This window comes from Pygoscelis adeliae, unplaced genomic scaffold (assembly GCF_000699105.1).
Source record: "Pygoscelis adeliae isolate BGI_AS28 unplaced genomic scaffold, ASM69910v1 Scaffold220, whole genome shotgun sequence".
NCBI classification, from domain to species: Eukaryota; Metazoa; Chordata; class Aves; order Sphenisciformes; family Spheniscidae; genus Pygoscelis; species Pygoscelis adeliae.
In genome coordinates, this window is record NW_008824049.1 from 1,133,049 (window position 1) to 1,151,103 (window position 18,055).

Genomic DNA, 18,055 nt, shown 5'->3' on the forward strand with positions numbered 1-18,055 from the left:
CTGCCTGTTTTCCTAGTCATGCACAGTTTTGTCACTGCAAGCACAGTGCTAGCATTGCACACGTTTCACATGTTGAACAATACAGTTCTGACTGGCGATTGCTCCTCCCAAACCGATTATTAGCAAGATGGGCTTTGTGTGATGAGTCTATCCCTGTGATGTCTTAAAGCTTTTTACCAATCCAAGTAGGACATTTGTCACAAATAGCATTCATGTTTCTGACCAGCAGAGTGTATGTACTGTAAACTGGAAACATCAGATTATGAAGGTATTTGCATGATTATCATTTTCTTTTGCATATTTTACCTACTGTGTGTGGAAAAGACATTTCTCTATGCATCCTACTGTAGTAAAGACACTTACTGAGCTCAGCAAGTGGGCATTAATATTGCTGCTAACAAAAACCAGATGTTCTCATCAGATCAGTCATTTCTCTCTTTTTATTCCATAACTGTTTTTTCAAACTGTCATATCCTGCTGAGAGAAGATGCTGATGGCCCAATGTATAAACCTCCTTAGTATGTCTCAGATTTGAATCTGCGCAAGGAGTTGGGCTGTATCATGCTGTCGCTTATTAAGTACACCTCCTCGTAGAGATCCTTTCCTCCTTTGCCACCCTCCTGCCTCCCAGCGTGGACTAACTGAATTGTGCTGAGGAACTGTATTTAAAAATTGATAGCCCCATAACAAATCTTCCTTCTGCTATTCTGCCCCATGTCAGAAAAACTTGCAGGAGCATTGCGGTGAAGCTGCTGATGCTAGTGATCTGAAAGCCTCTTTCCTAAGCAGAAATTACATAAAACTTTAATTATTGTTTTTCAGCCCACACTACTGCGGTGCACAGGCAAAACATCCTCTTCCAACATCACTGTTTACAGTCAGTACATTCACTTCTTTTCTGCAGGAAACAGTAAAATTAATGAGGCTGTTCAGTATATAAACACTTTTAAAGATCGTAAGTTACACCTTTGTCTGGATTGTCATTCTTCAGCTTGTACTCCCTTGTTATTTCATGTGGTCATTCACTTATCCTGGCACCAGTTTTCCACTGAGTGTCTATGTCCATCTGTGTGGGTTTCATATTGATATGAATTGGAGTAGTCAAGGGTGTACAGTTGCCAAAATATCTATTAGTATAACCCCACTGTGGAGGCTGGTAAACCCTATCAGTCTTCCTTTTTGGTTTTACTTTGCTGAGATGCTGTGTACTACCCCAAGATTCAGAAATGGATTGTTCTTTTTTGTTTTAAAGACTAAGAGTGGAGAAAAATATACAGATCTGCTTTGTGAAAAGATGGGGAAAAGTATTTCTTCATGGCTGTGTGAAAACGTCAGGGTGTTGTCTGAGGTCGGTCCATGAAATTATCATGTTCCTTACTTTAATTCTATACCCTGATTTTCTTGCAAATTATCTGGCCCCAGTACTTGCTTAAAACTCATATATATATGTGTGTGTCTGTGTGTGTATATTTAATGAAGAATGCCTTGAAACTCTAATTAGGGCTGCTTGACTCTAAAGCAGTTTACATATCACAGGCTTACACAGCTATCAAACAGATGCTTCTCCTTTTTTTCATTCAACTGACATTTTCATTTTCTCTGCATATTTTGAGGACTGAGAAGTGATGTGTTTTGACTCCTGAGGCTACAGACGATATCAAAATGAGGATTAGAAATGAAGCTTTACCTGTCAATTAAGTTGTTAAGCTTGTCCTCCACAGTGTCTACACTTTCAAATGGCCTGTTTATTGAATTTGCAATAGTTTTCAGTCTTGACCTTGTTTAAATTGAATGGACAGTTCTAATTATAATCTTCAGAGTTTTGAACTACAACATATGGTTTGCATACAGAGTTGTGGATGAGGGGCTCTTGTCTGTTTATTGAGCTAAACCACTGTTAAATATCTCGGGACAGATTGGCATATCAGGCATTGAAAGTAAAGAGAAATCAGGAGTACAGATATTAGCCATTTTTGTCTTTTCAAATCACTCTATCCAGGAGATCTGCTCTTGAGGGACATCTGAGAAATGAACTGTGATTGCAGGATCCAGTCATTGGTGAGGAACAAGTTACCACTTTCAATGGTTGCATTGTGCCAGTCTTCACATGAAAGCAATATTAAAAAAAAAAAAAAAAGTCCTAGAGCATCTTTTTCCCTGATATATTCCTCCCCCATCCGGACAATGAATTCAAATTACCAGGATCTTTGGCAAATCAATGTCGTTCTTTCAAATCATCTGTGGCCCCCACTAACAGGTTGCGTGACATCTCACAGCAATTTATTCATGTATTTATTCTCCAATAAGGCCAGTGACAGATCAGAAAATTAAATCTAGGTCTTTAAGACTTGATTGGGTGGATTGTCCCTTTCAGTGCTTATAGATATCTTCTCCCCAAAAGTGATTGCTGCTGCTGAGACTGTCCCCTGGAGCTATAGGGCTGCTTGCACTGGGCACACGTGCTGGAAGCAGCTCTCTGCCTTTCCTCCACACTTCTCCCCCCAAAATCCATACCTCAGAGATTCCTCTGTCCTCTTCCCTCCTTGAAAATAGTCATCACGAAATGCATCTCCCTTCAGACCTGGACATAAATATTTATTACCTAACAGACATAGTCCCATAGATGACTCTGCTGTTCAGCATTTTGCAGTGCCATGATCCCTGTCCTTTGGTGTTCTCAGTATAGACAAATAAACCGGGGGTGAGAGAAGGGAAACCCAACCTAGACACAGCTAGAAGTCATTGTAGCTACCTGGAAAATGTCTGAAATCTAGGGCAAGGTACCAACTACAGGGTAGAAAATTCCTCTCCACAATGTGACCATATCACTGGGGAGGTCTAAAGGAAGGTGACGGACTGAAAGACAGTGAATCCAGTACAAAAAGCTTTGGTTTTTTAATGCCATCGATTTTCAGGAGAAGGGTAAGTAATCAGATAACTTGGAAAGCCTGCTTCTGTGCATGGCTAATTAGATTGCCCTTCCAAAATAGGTGCTGGTTAAAGCTGCTTTGTCCTTAATCCCAGCAAAGAAGAAACGTAGTGGAAAAGTCACTGCTCTAACAAGGGTCCTCTTTCATTGTGGAGTCAGTTCGCAGGGCCTAAATTAGGTAAGGAATCTCTTAACCATGCCTTGTAACGAATCTCTTATCAGATGTGACATGCTCCTTTCAGTACGGTTTGCTGAAGCTATTCCATTAATTAATTTTGTTGTAGCAGGCTTGCCTCAGACACCTGTGACTTACTGAAATTTAAGTAAGCTTCAGCAGTGATTGAAGCTAACCTGGCTGACTTTGAACCGGAGCAGACAATGGATGCTCATATAATCCATCGGAGGGGCCAGGAAAGGGCAGAAACAAATAGCTGAGGAGCAATAATAAAAGCCTAGGAGCGCTAACAGTTCAAAATGACCCAGCTGGCTCCGCAGGAGCACATTTATCTATGCTGAAAACTGTTTCACGAAGGTGTTTCAACATCAGGTTCTAGTAGACCACTCAAAAGAGCTTGTAGCATATTTATGTTTTTTTGTGAAGCATAAAAAACCACTAGACTAGGGGTTTTGCAATTTAAAATCTCACAACTATCAAAACCTGCTCTTTTCCATCTTTGCTGCTCAGTTTGGTTCAATGAAACAGAAATATGTTTTCTATTAAAATGAACAGAAATTCTGCTTTTTCTTGTTGAATTTTAGGCTTTGTTTTTGACCAGACTTTAAACTTGTATTTTTCTTCCTAGAGTCAATACTAATGTCAAACTGCCTTCATTGTGGAAAAAATGGTCAAATATTTTTCTAGCAACAGGAGTTTCAAAACCCCTCTGATCGAACTTTAAAACCTTGAAAACCACTTTAGTGTTAGTAAAACAGGAAAGATAATTTTTAAAACTTCTTCTGCAAGGGCAAATTATGTCATGCTTAATAGTGAGTACATTTGTGAGTGGATTCACAGTGGTTGTCAAATTACGGACATTTTTAAACTTGAGACTTGGGGAGACTGTGTGAGTTAAAGGAAGCTGTGAGTTCAATCTGTCATAAATTTATCTACTTATAGCAATAGTGGGTCTTATTTTATGTTTCACTTTTATAGAAATAATTTCTGACTTTTGTGATCGGCTTATGAATGGTTGGGAACCAAGCCTGTTTCCCTTCCTTCCCTTAAGTATATAAATTATTTAATTTAGACACACACTAAATTAATGTGTAAAATCCGCCATGAAAATTTGTGGGGAAAGACCATATGATATTTTCACTTCATAACTTGTGTGCGGTTTAAACATCCTTTGGAATATATAAAAGAAACTAATCACAGTGCCATTACAAATAACAGAAGGGAAAGCACTGTCATACATCTTTGTTGATTTTAAATATCATGTTAAATAGCAAACAATAAGAGATTTTTCATGTCAGATGTACTAAATGATCTGCAGCTGAAGAGACTAGGCAAGCTAGTCAGGGCAAAGGAGTGGTGAGCCAGATTTTTGTTAACTTATTTCCAAATAAATGTTGAACAGTTTATCCACCTCCGATAATGTTAAATATAGCCACTTAAGATTTCTCATTGTGGTTCTTTACATAAGATCCAATCTTCCCTTCCCTGTTTCTCTATCATCACTGTTACTGACTGTTTAATCCTCACAATATTGTGTGAGGACCAACGACCCACAGAGCTCCCTGGGTAAAGAAGGGACAAACCCCTAAATTTTAAGATAAAGCTGCAAAGAGTAGACTGTCTTCCTCTTTCTGGTCATGATTTTTTATAAATAATTACTATAATTATTTTAAACTATAATCTGACTTTAAAACCATCAGCATAAAGCATCCTCTAAGTAAATGCAAGTAGGGTTCTGTGTTTCCCTGCCTTCTGCTGGCTGCATCCTTTCTGCAGTGAGCTGGGGGGATTGTGGTGACTGGAAAATGGAAACGTGCGTGTGTCATTCATTCCAATCTTATGTAGTATTTCTTAGGCATATCTGGTAAAAAGGGTGTAGTTATGCTTCTGTGAAAGTCATTTGGGCCAGATCCGCAGATGGTGGTGTGGTGTTTTGGGTCCCTGCTTGCAGGCGATTGTTCTAGCGTGTACCCAGAACGTGTTTCTTACATCAGCTCCCAGCTGGACAGAAATCTTTTCATCCATATCAACTCTCTGGTGTTTGTGGGATGGGTGACACTCACAACTATTTGGTCTCTGCCTCTCTTCATGTTGCTCTTTACTTGCCAAAGAAAAGAGTTTTTGCCAAAACTAAAAGAAAAAATAAAAATGCTCAAATGATGAGGTCCATACTGTCCAGTTCTGGTTTCTTTCTCCAGCAGTGCCTGGGCACTCTGAAGAGGAAATTTGTTCTCTGCTTATCTATCAGAAAGTACTGGCTTCAAACAGTTATCAATCCGTGCATGTTTTTACAGTCAAGGGAGGCAAAGCCTGTTCGTTTGTCACCCAGAAGAAATGCCACTGGCTCTGTGAAGCTAGGTTAGAGGTAAACGTTGCTCTGCCACCCTGTCCCTGCTTAGACCTCACATTGTGCTCTTGACAAAGTGTCCTCGATGTGAATGCCATCCCTGGGATACCCTTGGCACATCATCTCTCTTTCCATTCGGGATTCTCAAAATGTTTGTACCATCATTTGCTTGGCCAGCCCAAAGAAGGGAACTCAGGCCTGCAATAGAGGCTGTATTTTAAATAACCTTATCCAAAGAAGGGAACTCAGGCCTGCAATAGAGGCTGTATTTTAAATAACCTTATACCTTTCATTTTACTAAAAATGTGCAAGCAGGAAAAGTGTGCAATAAACTTAATATCAGAAGACCGTTTCATCTTGTACTTTCAGAGCAGCTGCACACACGTGCACAGACGGAAGGCGTGTGAAAAGCGATAAAAGTTGCAAATAATGACCTTGTGAGGAATGCAGTGCTTTAAAAAATAAATTGAATTAGAAGGAAAAGCAGGCCTGCCTTTCAGTATTTCTGCAGGCACTTTGAGATCTGCAGTGGCAGTTGTCCTGCACCAGAGCCCAAATATACACATATGCCTACAGAGGGTCATTGCAGACCTGTGGGAGAGTGGGTGATGCATTAATTGTGGGAGTAGTCACTGCAGAAATTGCTAGGTGGGTTCTTTGGGAAAAAAGGATTTAACAGCAAAGAGGACTTGGGATTGCTTGAAGTGCCTGTCCAGTGGTTAAAACAGGGACAAACATTTCTGAGTCCCTTTGGAGGCTCATGACCCTTCAGGTATTTGTTATGTGCACGTTTAAGGATGTACCTGGTTTGCAGTGTAAGCACGAGGGCCTTTGGCAACACCAGCTCCCCACTGTTTGGAGACGTGGGAGCTGTGGCTGCAGCCTGCTCTTGACTTGCAAGTGGTGCTGGGGTGTTGCAAGTGGAGAACTTAAAAACTGGGAGCTGAGAAATAGCCCACCGGCTCACAACTCTGTCTTGCACAGTATGGCCAGAAAAGAGGGGAAAGATCATAAAAATGGAGAGGATACTGCAAATGCTCAGTCCTGCTGCCATCAGAACTCTTTTTTTTCTTCTTTTGGCGTTTAGTTTTGCATGTTGTTTACCTTTCTTAATGGTTTATAAAGCCAAGCTGTTCGTTAGTAGGGAATTGATCTGGCAACATCTTGCTTCCCCCCCCGCTTTGTAAAAACATGATTGCAGGTTCACTAATTATCTGTGTCTACCACTGCTGTCAGTTTATTTTTAAGGAACTGATTGATCATAGCTGTTCCTAAATGTTTTAGTAACGATATAAGAAAAGCCACTGATGTGATGGCCCTGAATTCCAAACAAGCAATTGCCCAGCTCTGTATTTAAACAGGTTTTGGGCAGGGAAATCGCGCTGTTGCCAACGTGGCCCATCAAATCAATTGGGGACAAACTTCCTTGAAGATTAGCAGAGCCCCCATTCAGGGGTACAGAGGACTTCAAAATCTGTAACTTCATCAGTAGGATCTGCCCTTAGAAAGGGCACGGTGCTGGCAGCAACTTGTGCATTTGTACGCTGCAGCCTCTTTTCCCATGTTTGGGACTTGAGATGTGCATCCTCTCGGGACAGATGAAAGCTCAGTGTGCAGTTGTGATGCACAGAGCTCAATCCAAATGCACAGACCTCAGAAGCGTGAAGAGCTGAAAAATCTTCATGTCATGGTGGCTAAAATAATTTACATCCTGGAAACATATAGGATTGACTTTTGGCTTGTATGACTGTATGCTTTTGTAAGGCAATAAAAAGTTCACTTAATGATCTTACTGGTATAGCTTTGGGTCCCCTCTATCCCAATGGTCTATGCCCCCTGCCCAGTATGCTACTCGGGCGTAATGGAGCGTGGTTCAGTGTTGGGGCTGGTCCCTCGTTCAAGAACACTCCTGGTCCCCAAAAGCCATCTGCTTCATCTTGATCTAACAAAATACAATCTCTTCCAGTTAAGAAGAGATGCCACAGATATTCAGTCCTGCTCTCACCAGGCTTCCGCCCATATTTTTTGTGCAGATTGGCCAGTGGAAGGGGTTCCCATGGAGTGGTCTTTATGGTATTTCTCTGGTTGCCTCTTGAGGTCTGGCACATACCTCAGTTTTAATAATAGGGGCTACCTTAAATTCTGATTCATCTAATTCACTCTCATTGCTAAGTTCTTGATTGGGTCCTCCCAAATATGTCCTTTCCAATCTTCCAGGGAAAGGATTAGCTTACAAATTTTTGCAGGATCTGGGGTGGTTGGGGCCCTGAAATATCATGAGTTCTAGTTTGTCCTCTACCTTCCTTACAGTTGGATTCAATTGTCTTAAAGGTCTTTTCCAACCTAAATGATTCTATGATTCTATTCTATGACTGACCGTAAGGCTATTCCTGCCAGCCTATTCCCAATGAAAAGTGGGTGAATGGGGACACAATCCCTGTACATCCTCGGGTACCTGATGAGGCACGTGCTGCGTACAGACAGCATGGAAAGCAGAGACCCCTTCAGTGGGGAATCCCACTAAAATGCATCTCTGTTGAAATCTTTCGCAGATGAGGAGGAGGGTATTCACATACCAGCTCGGCTCTATTCACCCAGCAGCATAATCCCCTTTGCAAGATAGCCTTGGGACAGCACACCATTCTCATTTCGCTTCTCACCTGTCATCTCAGTGGATTGCTCTCCCTCTGTTTTGTGGCAATGCAGTTGCTTTCATCACGGTCTGACTTGTGATAAGCAAGCCATAAATGGCTTGAAATTCAGGTTATTCAGATAAGCATCCTAAATTGTAACTATAGAAAGTTGAGCATGTAGGTGTTTCAGTTTGATCTGCAGTGGAAACTAATCCAAATTTAATTATAGTGTATTGTTAAACAGATACAATCTTCCATAATCCCATAATATTCTAGAATTACAATATAATGACTTTATATTTCTGGAATATTTTTTATATTTTATATTATTTATTTTTTATATTTATATGTAAAAAAATTTATATTTCTATAGTTATTTCCATGTAGAAAAAGAAATGGCTACTTCTGTACCTATACCAGCATAAGCTGTTGTTTTCCTGGTGTATATGTCCTTTACTAGTATAGCAATTTAAATATAAAAGTCCAAATAGGTTAGACTTTTAAAACTTTAAAGTGCAATTCATGCATTTAGATTAGTGTCTACTTTGCAGACTGCTCCCCAGACAAAATAATTAAGGCATTTTTCTTCTGTAACTGGGGGCAAAGTTGTTTCCTGGCCTTGAGAAGTAGGAGACATTGAAAGGCAACTGGGTGTTTCATTTTTCTTGATTGTATCTGTAGTATGTGAAGGAATCTTTCAACAAATAATCCTTAAAATATTGATCTTGCAGAGAAAGCCTGAGCCTAGAAGGAATCATCTGTCATCAAACTTGCCGCTCACGTGGCATCCTGGGAAGATGGTCGTGGAGTTGCACTGCAGGCTCATTGATCTCACCTCTGTTTTTTTCCCCAGTTGTGGCAAGGAGTCTCGGGGTGGGGTTAGGTATAGCTCGTATATACAAGTATTTTAGAGTTTTTTATTTTTCATTTAATTATATTGCCTTTCAGCAATATAATTGCCTTATGGCCTTTTGGGATGTGACAGCACGAGGGAAATGCCATTGAAAGAAGAGCTGGAGCTGGTGCAGGTGCTGCTGGGTGCGGGGCTTCCCTGTAAACCAAGTCACTTCTTTAAACGTTCAAACAGAGACTAACAAGTAGAGCTAACTCTAAGTGCATGTTTTTATTAGCTGGACTATTTTTTCTCCTTTGTAAGTGCTGATATCCTAACTTAAAACTGTATTTGGTATATTAGAGAAATTCTGCAGCTGATTGTAGCCTATAAAATTCATATATTGAAGCTCCCAGTATTTGTTACTTAATACTATTAATATTTAATATTTAATACTAGAATGTGATGTACTATATAGTTCAGCTGCTTCCTTGTTATATTTGTCTGAGCCTTTTTGCTTATTTTATTCCTATGATACTCAAGACAAATAGTTTCCTGGTTTTGATTTTGTCCTGGCATTTTTCAGCAGGCTATTTCTTAACACTATAGAATTCAGTAAGATGAATAACATTTTCTGTTTATTGTTTACATTAAAAAAGCAAAACTTCTGTTTGAAAAAAGAGTATTCCAGATGTCTCCAGGCAGTAGGAAATGTACATAGTATACAGTCTAATAAAACAGCAAATATAGCAGAAGGATTAAAAAGTGGCACACGTTAGCAAATGGTCTGAATTTAAACACTAGTCAACACCAGGACTTCATTTTAGGTACGTGAAATTCACATGTGAAATATTAAAATGTAACTTTATAAATATATTTTCTTAGGACCAGGACGTTGTGCATTTCCAAGTCATCTTTAAAACTTCCTTTTTAATTTAACTTTGATTAGATTTTCTAGAGTGGAATAAACATAAAAGCATAAAAAAATGTAAACCATGAAAGTTAAATGCAAAACAGATACATCAACAGCAAAAATATGGAAGTCAGTCCCCTTGTTCCTCAAATGCAATATGGGAAGGGCAGGAAAAAAACCTCTGTGTTGCTGTGTTCTGCTCCACTGCCGGCTCGCTTCCCCACAGCAACAATTGCAGACTTGCCTCTCATTGCAGTCACTCTTTTATTTCTTTAAATCCCAGTCTCCTCATCCACACCCACTTGGGTGTGTTTGGATGGGTAAATCCCTTAGATGATTTGAGAACATGATCTAAAGAGCAATTAAATCAATGGGAGTCTTTAATGTTGAAAGGGGGTTCTTTATAGATGCCTATTGCAGGAGGGAGGTTTGACTTTGGCAAGAGGAGAATGTCTTCGGTGGTCAGGATAATTTGGTACCAGCATTGCCCCTGGGTGAGATGGAGGGACGTGGAGTTGCCATCCCTGGGGGCTGTTAAGGAAAGGACAGAAAAATTCTAGGCAAACATCTACCAGGTGAAATTTTGTCAGGGAATGGACTAACTGACCCTTATTTTCAATGACTTCCGTGTAAAATTTTAAGGTAATGGTGTCAACATGCCAATCAAATGCTATTTACAGTAGCCCAGTGTTGCTGAAAAGGTGCAGAAACTGCTTATGTGGTACTTTTGGAAATTTGGTTTTGTGGGTCTGTTTTAAACCTTCACCTGTTTACTTAAACTGTTCTTGATCTTTTTTGTCCATCATAGTCCATAATTTTCAGATGAAACGTTACAGCAGTGTTCTCAAGCTGGTTTAATGCTAGTTTCCTTCTTCATTTGATTCAATGTAATCCTCTAAGATGTATAATATAGAAAGATACCTGCTTAGGTTGGGAAAAGGTATCGTCAAGAAATCACATTTTCTGGAGATCATCTGAGAAGATGCTATGGAAAGTTCAGGTGAACACAAGGAAGCTCAAGGGACAAGAGTCTCAGAAAATGTGGCACAAAATCATCATTCTTTTTAAATGTAATGTCTAAGCTCTGTGTATTCAGTGGTTGAAAATGTAAGAAAACATGGGCTCTGCTCTTGCATGGCTTTTTCCCATTTATGTCAGTTGTATGTGCTTGTACCCTCACGAGCACCTGCTACTAGCATTAAAGGCCTGATGCAAAAGGAAATCTTCACACAGCAAATTTTTACAAAAGCCAAATGTTTGACCAGTGGTACCTATGAGCTCAGATGTGTTATCTTACCCTAATTCTTTCCCTGTATTTTTCTCTTGGCCCCGAGGAAACAGCCGTGTCATGGATCACTCTAATTAACGAGGGCTTCAGAAGTAGAGACTATAGAGGCAGTGCCTGCGGGAACTTTGAAAAACACCATAAAATTTCAATTTTATTTGCTCTCTTTACAGTGCAGAAAAGAAGTAAACAAAAACCCAGTCTGAGTGTAATGGTTGCATTATGTATGAGCTACGTGCCGTCCAGGAGAACCAGGGTATGTCTTTGCTGAGGCTGTCTTGTAATTCTCATCATCTGCCTTCCTCCTCTAGACGTGGACGAGTGTGCGGTGGTGAATGGTGGCTGCCAGCAAGGCTGTGTCAACACACATGGCTCCTTCCACTGCCAGTGCCAGGCGGGATACAGGCTCCATGCTGATGGGCGCACTTGCATAGGTAAGTAAACATTACAAAGCACTTCATGTACTTCAAGACGTGTTTTTCTCTGCTAAACCTGTCTTTGCGTAAGTGCAAAGCTTTGTAGACTTCCCCAGTCTGAGTTTTGCCTAATTCATGAAGGATGTCGGTATCCCTTCCAGTTCAAGTAGTTTGCAAGAATTCAGGTGTTTCCAAATTTGTTCCTTTTTTGAGAACAAAGCGGTGATGGTGTCCCGTGTTTCGGTGATGCAATCTTGTGAAAATTTCTTTTGTTTTGCAGCAGGCATTAAAGAAATAAGGGGTCTTAATTTCCAGTGAAAATGTTTTTCTAATTCTGAGCATTATTCTTTTGTGTCACATCCCCCTCCATGTTCCAGCCGTGCCCTGGGCTTTTCTGCCCCCATTACTCTTCCTCTTACTTAGTCTTTTTGCTTGTTTTTTCTGAAGAGGTACAAACAGAGGATAGTGAAATCTCCTGCCCACGGGTGCCTGGCAGAACTCTGCTCTTCCAACCAAGCAGTCCCAAAGTGCAGCTTGTGTCTTCAGTGATGAAGACAAAATAAAAGCTTGTGGCTGCCACCCTGAAGTTGGATTTAACCTTACAGTAGGTGACCGTCTAGGTCAGACTGCCCAGACTGGGACCCCATAGGCTTTCCCAGGTGGTGGCATGAGCAGAGGCAGGAGGATACTGAGTGGGTTGAGGGGTGAAATGATGAAGTAAAATCTCTGTGACTGTGCTACAGTGAGCAGAGCAGAAAATCCTCTTGGGAGGATCAAGAGCAGAGGCCAAATTTCTGTATTACTAAGATACGTTTAAGAATATGGTGCTATGGACTTGTAGCTAGAGAGGGAGCTCTAACAGGCTAATGAAATATTTAAGTATGCACTCAGAGGTCTTCTCTGGTTTTCAGAGAGTGCATGAAGAGAAGAAGCCCTCCCCTTCATCTCTTCTCTTCAGCCTTTGCTGTATACTGAATTTTTTAGGTAAAACAGTAATGCAGAATTGTCTGCTTGGGTCCGTTTTACATTGTAGGTATTAGGCACAGTAAGAAGTATGGATGGGGTGGGCTGAAAACTCTCCTCCAACGCATATTACATGAATGTTTAGTTTGTGCTAATCCTTTTAGCTTACGTAGGAGGTGCCCATGCATGCGAAGCTCAGAGTTTTGAGCACTTTTCCTGAGATTCTGCTCATGCTGTGGGCTGATAATTAGGGTGCTATAGATTTGCAAAAGCTCCTTGTTCCCACAGCAGTCCTATGCCCTTTGATCCATTCCTTTATTTACATCGGTCTTTAAAAGGTTGCACTGCTCCTGTACATCAGGGATACATCTTCGTCTGCTGCAATCCTGTTTGTAACATCTCCGTTACAACTGATATCGAATTGCCCTTGCTCAGCCAGCAAAACCCGTGCTGTACTCCTCCGTGGCACGCCTAAGCAAAAGACAACACATGAAAGCCAATAACAAAAGAAGTTGCAAACCAAACTGATTGCCTCTCTTTAAATTAGTTTTAAAGCTCCCATATTGAAGATCTTCAATTCATGAATGCTCGCTTGTAGATGTGTTTCCCTTTCTGCCGACATTAAAAATAGAGCATGGGCTGGCTGCAGGTCTCATCTCGGCAACTGCTCTGCTAATCTGAACGATGCGTGCAGTTGTACTGACAGACGTCTACTGTCAGAGGAATCCCATTCCAAGAAACAGGCATTAGAAAACAGTAGGAAGAGGGTGGATATGATCCCAAAGGCTACACCCTGTTTTTCAGATTCGGGTGAAAAGCCGCTGATTTACACTATGGCGTTACCCTATGCATGGTTATGTAAATGAGAGCGCCATGGAGCTCTGCAGTTCAGCCCGTGACACAATGCCCATTTATGTGCTTGTGGAGAGGATTAGCAGCTCTGCCATGAAAAATAAATCCTGTGTTTCTTAGATTGGGCTCTGAGCCCTGAAACAAGACATGCAGAGTTAATTCTGCATGTTGCTAATAATAATAGTAAGTATACTGTCCTTGTGTTGCATTTAAATCAGTACAAAAGTCAACTTGTTGAATTCTGCAAAAAGGATTAAAATGTTCTGTCATTTGGGAAGAAGAAAAGGACGTCATTTGTTTAAATTTTTAAGCCTGATTTTAGGTAATATGAGAAGAACAGTTAAGTATGGTCGGACCACATCTGCAGAATAAGTTCACTCACAGTTTGGTCATTGTCTCGGTTCTTGCACAAAGTCCCTTGGTTGTGCTTAACATCAGCCAAATATGTCATCAGTCATTTCTGGTATTATCACAGCAATAAATTTACTGATGCAACTAGAACATAAGATGTGTTAGTGCTCAAGCTGCAGGAATAATGTTTTTTATTTAAAGAACTTACCCTTTTAGGTTTGTTGGGTTTACCACATACAGAGACTTTCAGTGTTTTGGTAATTAACTGCAATTAAAAATATGGTGAAGTCTCAATCTTTTCTTGATTATCTTAGCTGGAGAAGGAATGGGTAAGGAAACACTAGTGTGAGGGAAAAAATTAATGTAAAAGCAGAGTGGTTCATATTGAACTAGAAACACTAGTGTTTTTCTGTGAAATAAAAGAAAAGAGGGAAATTAATCTCTCTCAGATCTGACCAGGGAAGACCCAGAAGTGAAAGATGTGATGTTTGAGTTACCTTACTCTCTCTGAATCGTCTCATTTTTAGCTGCGGTGGAGAGGGAATTTTATACAAAAAAGGACTAAAGTGGCTTTGGGGGGGGAAAGAGCGAGAGAACTGAATGATAAATGCAAAAAGTAGGTATTATGGCAATTAAATGAATTTACCTGTGTAATATGTAAAACCTTCTGTGGACATAAAATAGTAAAGTTTTCTCATGGCACAAATAATCAAGAAGCTCAGTTTGGATTTGTCCTAGCTATGAACATTATCAGAAAATAAGTTTTCATTTCACAAATGTAAGTATTCACAAGAAGTTATTAAAAATACTTAATACAATGTTCAGTTCTGTTTGCAGTATCTCAGAAATTATCGAGGAGAAACAGAAATAAATCCTAAGATGAGAGACAGGAGTAAGTTTCAGAGAGAACTGCTATCATGATAATGGATATACACAATACTGAGCAGAGGATATTGAGTTCTGTTTCAGCTGTTTAGACAAGACACCAAAATGAATGGATATAATAAGCTCTCATGCATTGGAGCACAAGACAGTTACTAATTGATGAGGACAGAGAGAAGCATTTCATATAAACCAGTAACCCAGGAGTGCCGAGCACTAACTGCTTGCACTGACCGTTAGAGATGGCGAGTTTGCCTCTTCTGCTACACCAGTTTATACATTCAGTTCTGAGCACCCATCCGATCAAGAAGTAAACAGAATAATACACCTCTCTTTTGACCTGGTGCAGCTAAGCAGAACATCTAGCGTTTCAAGTAGGGCTTGCATTAGCAATAATATTTCTTCCTTGGATACTTTAGAGGATGTAACGATCTCTCCCACGTACTAAGAATAGAAAGGGACTACGTTCTGGAAATGAGCTGTTTATGGAAGGTGATTATCTCAGCTGCAGAAATAAGAAACAAGCATCCTTTCAGACAGGCTTTTCAGATGAACCCAGCCCAGATTGCTGTTAGTTCATTCTTTCCACGTCTTCTTTTTCTTTTTGGCAACCCTATGTTTCTGGGAGCAAAAGGGCCAACATCACTTGAGGGGAAGCAGATTTTGCAGCCTAGATGGCTTGGAAGTCTCCCATACATAAGGAAGTGGATCTATCTTCTTATAAGATACTCAGCCTACATCTGAAGAGTCAAAAACCTGGGATAAGCTACTTTCTTATGTGATTGCACGGAAGATTGCTGAACTTCTGTCACAAGCTCTTTCCAGCGAGTCCGGTCCTCCTACCACACACATCATGACAGTGTGTTTGGGATCCTGACTAACTGCTGGTGGTCCATCTCTCCACCACTAGTACATCCTCAAAATACATGGTTTGAAGAAATCTATTTGTTTTTGTCATTCCTCCTACTCTCATTAGAAACTTCTGCTTGTACTCTAAGGCAAACAACCTCTAAAATGGATTGTCTTGTTCAGTGATAACTAGTGTGTGAAAGAAAATGCTTTCTTCTTGAATCCTTTGATGATCTCTGATACTTTGTGCCATGCCAGAATCCCATCTTTTTCAATGCTCCTTCTCTTTCTTAGCTTTTTTGTCCCACAAATTTTGTTCATATTGAATTCATATTTAGATATATGTGCCAGACTGAACGTTCACTAGAAATTAGGTAATTAGAATAACCAAAGGTAACACTGTCCAATTTTTTTTTGTTTTAATGCCTTGATTATGTTAATGTAATGAATTTAACTTCATTAAAGTTTAACTGACTGGTGTCTGGAAAGCAGAAACTCAGACAGAGAGCATGTTTATTGTAGTATCGGGCTGTGTTTTTGGCTTGATGTAAATTCATTGTCTTCATTGGAATTTATTCTTTTTTGAACTCCTGGAAGTGAAAGCAGAGCACAGTCTTTAGAGCCCGATTCATCTCTGGTGCCAGCTGTTATCTTTGATGTCTGCCTTATGCAGAAAAGCTGTTGAGATGCGGGATTTTATGGAGACTTTTGCACACTGAGGCTCTTAATAGAGGAAGTAACAAAAGAAAATATCTCTACAAATCTATAATCTGTGTTTTTCCACATAAGTAAAAGCACAGTATGTCTGAAGTTACATTTCTTGTTATTGATAAGGTTGGATTTTAGGTGATGGAAAACATAGGCTTGGGGAGACTGCATGTTCTAACCCCATGGTTGCCATGTATGCATCCAACTATGGCTTCATACTCAGGTTTTTTTGTAAAAATATGAGCATTATTATAAAAAATAATGTATATTTCTCAACCATTAGCAGATCTTTGTCTTTCCTGCGGGGTACCTCCCGCCGCCGTCCCCCTTCCTGCGATGCTGTCTCCCTTGCTCAGCATCGCCAGACATTATCCCCAGACATCCCGGCAAAGAGCCGGGGCCAGGCCCATACCGCTGTGCCTGTCAGGACTCAGCAGTGGGGCTGGTGTTCTACCAAACTTCAAGAGTAAATTTTTGAAAGTGGAGGGCATGCCGTATTTCTGCCCGAACCCCAGGCACGTGCTGAGACCTCCAGCCACAAGCCCCGTTACAAGAGGTGGAATTAGACTCATGACATGCCAAGTCTCTCCCTTTTTCTGATCAAAGATGTGCTGCTGGCATCTGGCAGCACAAGCATAATTTGTCCTGTTCCTTCCCCGGCACTCTTCTCATTCAGTCTGGTACCTCCTCACGTAGCCCGTGTGATGCCTCGGCAGCAGGGGTGATAAACCTGGCCGCGGCCGCTCTGGAGTAATCCCTCGCTCCCCAGACGCTGGCAGAGACCCACGCAGGGCCAGGCTGCAAGGCCCCACCAGTGCAAGCTCTCAGCACAGGAGTTCACGTCCATCCCCTGCTGGCTTCGAAGCCTCCAAAACTCTCGGTACGGCAGGTTGCTTCTTATATCCTTACATCCAAATTGGCTTATGCCCAGAAAAAGAGAGAAGATGGCACTTTCAAAAATTGAGATGTATGTTCTGTTGCTTGGAGCCGATTTAAGGCGCATTTTTCATTTTCTGAAATATTTTCATCTTATTTGAATATTCTTGCTGAAAAACAGGTCTTTGGATACAAACGTACAGCAAGCAGGAAACTTTGAGTGTATTGGGTCCGCTGTCTCCCGTGTAGAAATCGAGCTGCTTTCAAGTTACATCACTAACCGGGCAGGAGGTTTGCAGACACCCATGGAGATCAGAAGCCAGGGTCAGGTCCAGGGTGCAGCGAGGTGTCTCCTGGCTACTGCTGTGTATACATCCATGATAATGTAAAAATTTGCTTTTCTTTTTGTCTTTTTAACACAGATTTGACTGCACAAACTAAGTATTTGCTAATTGGTAGCATAAGGTGAAATGCATCCTAAGGCAGCTTTTGTGGTTAATGTTTTCTTAATGTCTATTACAGATAAATGAATTAATATTAATATTCCTAAAATAAATATCAAAGCTCTTTGCTGACTTCATTGGGTCCAGAGTTTCATGCCTTCCATGAAGGACCAAATAGTCTTCCCAGCTACTCACGGAGAACATAATATATCCCTGCTGTTAAAATATATATAGATGCAGTCATGCACATGCTCACACTTACATACGTACAGCACAATAACAGGTTCAGACGATCTCTTATTTTTATATGCAGTGTGCGAATAGGTGTGGGTGTGTGTTAACGTATTTTGGCAGGAGGAGAAATGTTTCTCCAGAGGCCGGGGATATATGTTGAACAAAAACGAATATTAATTTGTCTGGGTAAAAGAAGAAGCATCTTTAGAGATGTATTAAAGAGCCTCTTGTTCCTTGTGGTTTACTTCGTAAGTCTGTCCTGTGGAGCTTGTGACTCCTGTAATTTGCAGCTTCCTATGCATGAGGCTGAGGAAATCAGCCTGAAAGAAAATGTCTTTTTTTTTTTTTTTTTTTAAAAAAAAAAAAA

At 40.6% G+C, this 18,055-nt stretch overlaps 1 protein-coding gene across 1 annotated transcript in view; it reads left to right on the forward strand.

Annotated features, from left to right (window-relative positions):
• The window catches only part of LOC103924973 (multiple epidermal growth factor-like domains protein 6), a 189,026-nt gene that overhangs the window by 108,453 nt on the left and 62,518 nt on the right, over positions 1 to 18,055 (forward strand). The window contains 2 exon segments of the mRNA XM_009333595.1: positions 11,426 to 11,552; positions 16,852 to 16,856. Of these exon segments, the coding sequence (XP_009331870.1) occupies positions 11,426 to 11,552; positions 16,852 to 16,856 (132 nt within the window).